A 2,167-nucleotide genomic window follows, 5' to 3' on the forward strand; every position below is an offset into this window, starting at 1 on the left:
AGGGAAAGACCTTTCCCACAGAGTCTAACATACAAAACTGTACAATACTCACAGGTCCCACCTGGCTGAGAAATTCAAAAGCCACACTACTGTCCGCGTCAGGACAGATATTACAGACCAGGGAGGAAGCAGCACTTCCACTTGGGAAAAATTTCATTACTTCATTTTACTTCCTTTCTAAATCCAGATGAAAAGCTGACATCTAAAAATGTCCACAAAGTATCAGTCTGAAACTTTCTAGATGTCCTTTTCACAATTATAGATTATGTCATTTCACTTTAGACCCCGTTTATATTTTTAATCACAACTAGATAAAAAGTTCAAAGTCCTTTCAAACTGAAAACATCAGTTGTTGTTAAAGTATCAGCCATTTCAATAATAGTCTAACCTCTTCTCTAGAACAGGAAGTGTGCTGCAATTCCTTTTTTGATAACAGTTTCAGTTTCATTGAAACAGGCTTTTTTATGAAGCGTATTGAATTAGCAGGGAATTAATAATTTCTTTGCTCTGGAGTTACGAGTTTGTCATGCCAGCGATGCATAGCACTGTCTTTCAAAACTGTAAAGGTAAAAAATTTTGCAGACAAGTAATTTGTTCCTGATTGATGTTTTTTCTTAAGTATCGTTAGAGCTGAGAAACTTAAAATTTCATGGGCCTTACCAGAGCGAAGAATGATAAGTGTCCTCTGTGAAATACTGAGAAAGCTAGCATTTGAATGACTATCTTATCCAATATTAATCCTTATTAAAAAGACCACTTTAACCCAATACCACACGTTAAGAAAAATAATAATCAAAATGCGTACAAGTAGCTGTATGCACCTGTTTTTTATTAAAACCTATACAGAGAAATATTTTTAGGATCTTCACAGGTAACACCAAGTGTTTATTATTCTCCTGCGCATGCTTCTAGGGCAAAAAAGAAGACAATGAAACTGAGTATTTTTTCCACTGAGGTTTTGTTTGCTGTCATAAAGATACTACACCCATTTTCCATTGTGCAAATAAAAAAATTACATTACACAGTCATTGTGAACATTCATCCAGAAAACGGTTCGGAAGCAACTTTATCTCAGATGAATGATCAAAATAATTAGATTGCAACTAATTCTTCTAGTTTCCTTTTTGGTGAAAAACGACAATTTAAACAACAAAAGAATACATTACATGATGTTCGACGATAAATGAACCCAAATACTTTGAATGGATGGTCTTTCCTTACTAGGAGAAATTATTTTCATACTTTTATACATTTATACAGATATACATACACAAAAACATTACAGCTACACGTTACCTTTATTAATAAATAAAAATACTGCTCTGTGTTTCTCGTTCAATTCAGGAATCAAACTGCCCAGTGAGAATGAAACCTTCCAGCTGAATGTATGAAACGGTAAGAGAATGAACGGTGCAAATCATCTGCCACGTGTCTTCACCTGCCTTTTTCGTGTGTTCTCCCCTGATGAACTAAAATAATCTCTACATCCATTTCTACCAGATTCTGTAAGTACCAGACACTTACGCAGTAGATTCATAGGCGAAATTAAGCAGGACTCCATCTCCAAGACTTATTCCCAGCGCTTTGCACAGTCCCAGAATTTCCCCCGCGAAGGGCTGCGGCATAAAGAACTCCAATTCTGCTGCTATCGGCCGAATAACTTCGTGGACCCATTTTGGTACGCTTTCACTGCAAAATACACTCAAGGCATTAACTGAGAAAGAGACAAAAGGGTTTGCAACTTAGGCCTGGCAGTCAGACACTCAAGCAGCCAGCCCTCTGGCCAGCCAGCCCCACCCAACGCACACCAACCATTGGCAGCCCCTCCTGCGCTGTATCGGACATCCCTGCATCCCATCCCCCACCGAATCCCCCTGCCTTCAGCACGGCCCCGAAGAAGCCTGCACGACCCGAGCAAAACATTCCACACAGGCTTCCTACTTCGGAGATTTTTTTATTCCTACCAGGAATCTCCCCGGTCTGTCCTCCGACAGGTTCCCAAGTGTACGCATAACGCAGCAGTACTGGGTTAACGCTCAAAAAACGCTCTGAATTTTTGAGTTTAGAGAAGTTCAGCAGCCGTGCAGCATCACTTTGCCCTCTTCGTTCAGGCCCCGCAGCAGCGGGTCTGCCGGGGGGCACAAGGGCTCCACGGCGCCGGGGGGGG

General features: G+C 40.7%; 1 protein-coding gene across 1 annotated transcript in view; it reads right to left on the bottom strand.

Moving 5' to 3' along the window:
- NAAA (N-acylethanolamine acid amidase) overlaps positions 1-1,985 on the bottom strand; it is an 11,049-nt gene extending 9,064 nt beyond the window's left edge. The window contains exons 1-2 of the mRNA XM_009324022.1: positions 1,965-1,985; positions 1,525-1,689 (exon numbers count right to left, since the gene is read on the bottom strand). Of these exons, the coding sequence (XP_009322297.1) occupies positions 1,525-1,625 (101 nt within the window). The 5' untranslated portion in view covers positions 1,626-1,689; positions 1,965-1,985. The remainder of the gene's footprint in view (positions 1-1,524; positions 1,690-1,964) is intronic.
- Between the last annotated feature and the right edge of the window lie 182 nt (positions 1,986-2,167).

This window comes from Pygoscelis adeliae, unplaced genomic scaffold (assembly GCF_000699105.1).
Source record: "Pygoscelis adeliae isolate BGI_AS28 unplaced genomic scaffold, ASM69910v1 Scaffold55, whole genome shotgun sequence".
Classification (NCBI taxonomy): domain Eukaryota; kingdom Metazoa; phylum Chordata; class Aves; order Sphenisciformes; family Spheniscidae; genus Pygoscelis; species Pygoscelis adeliae.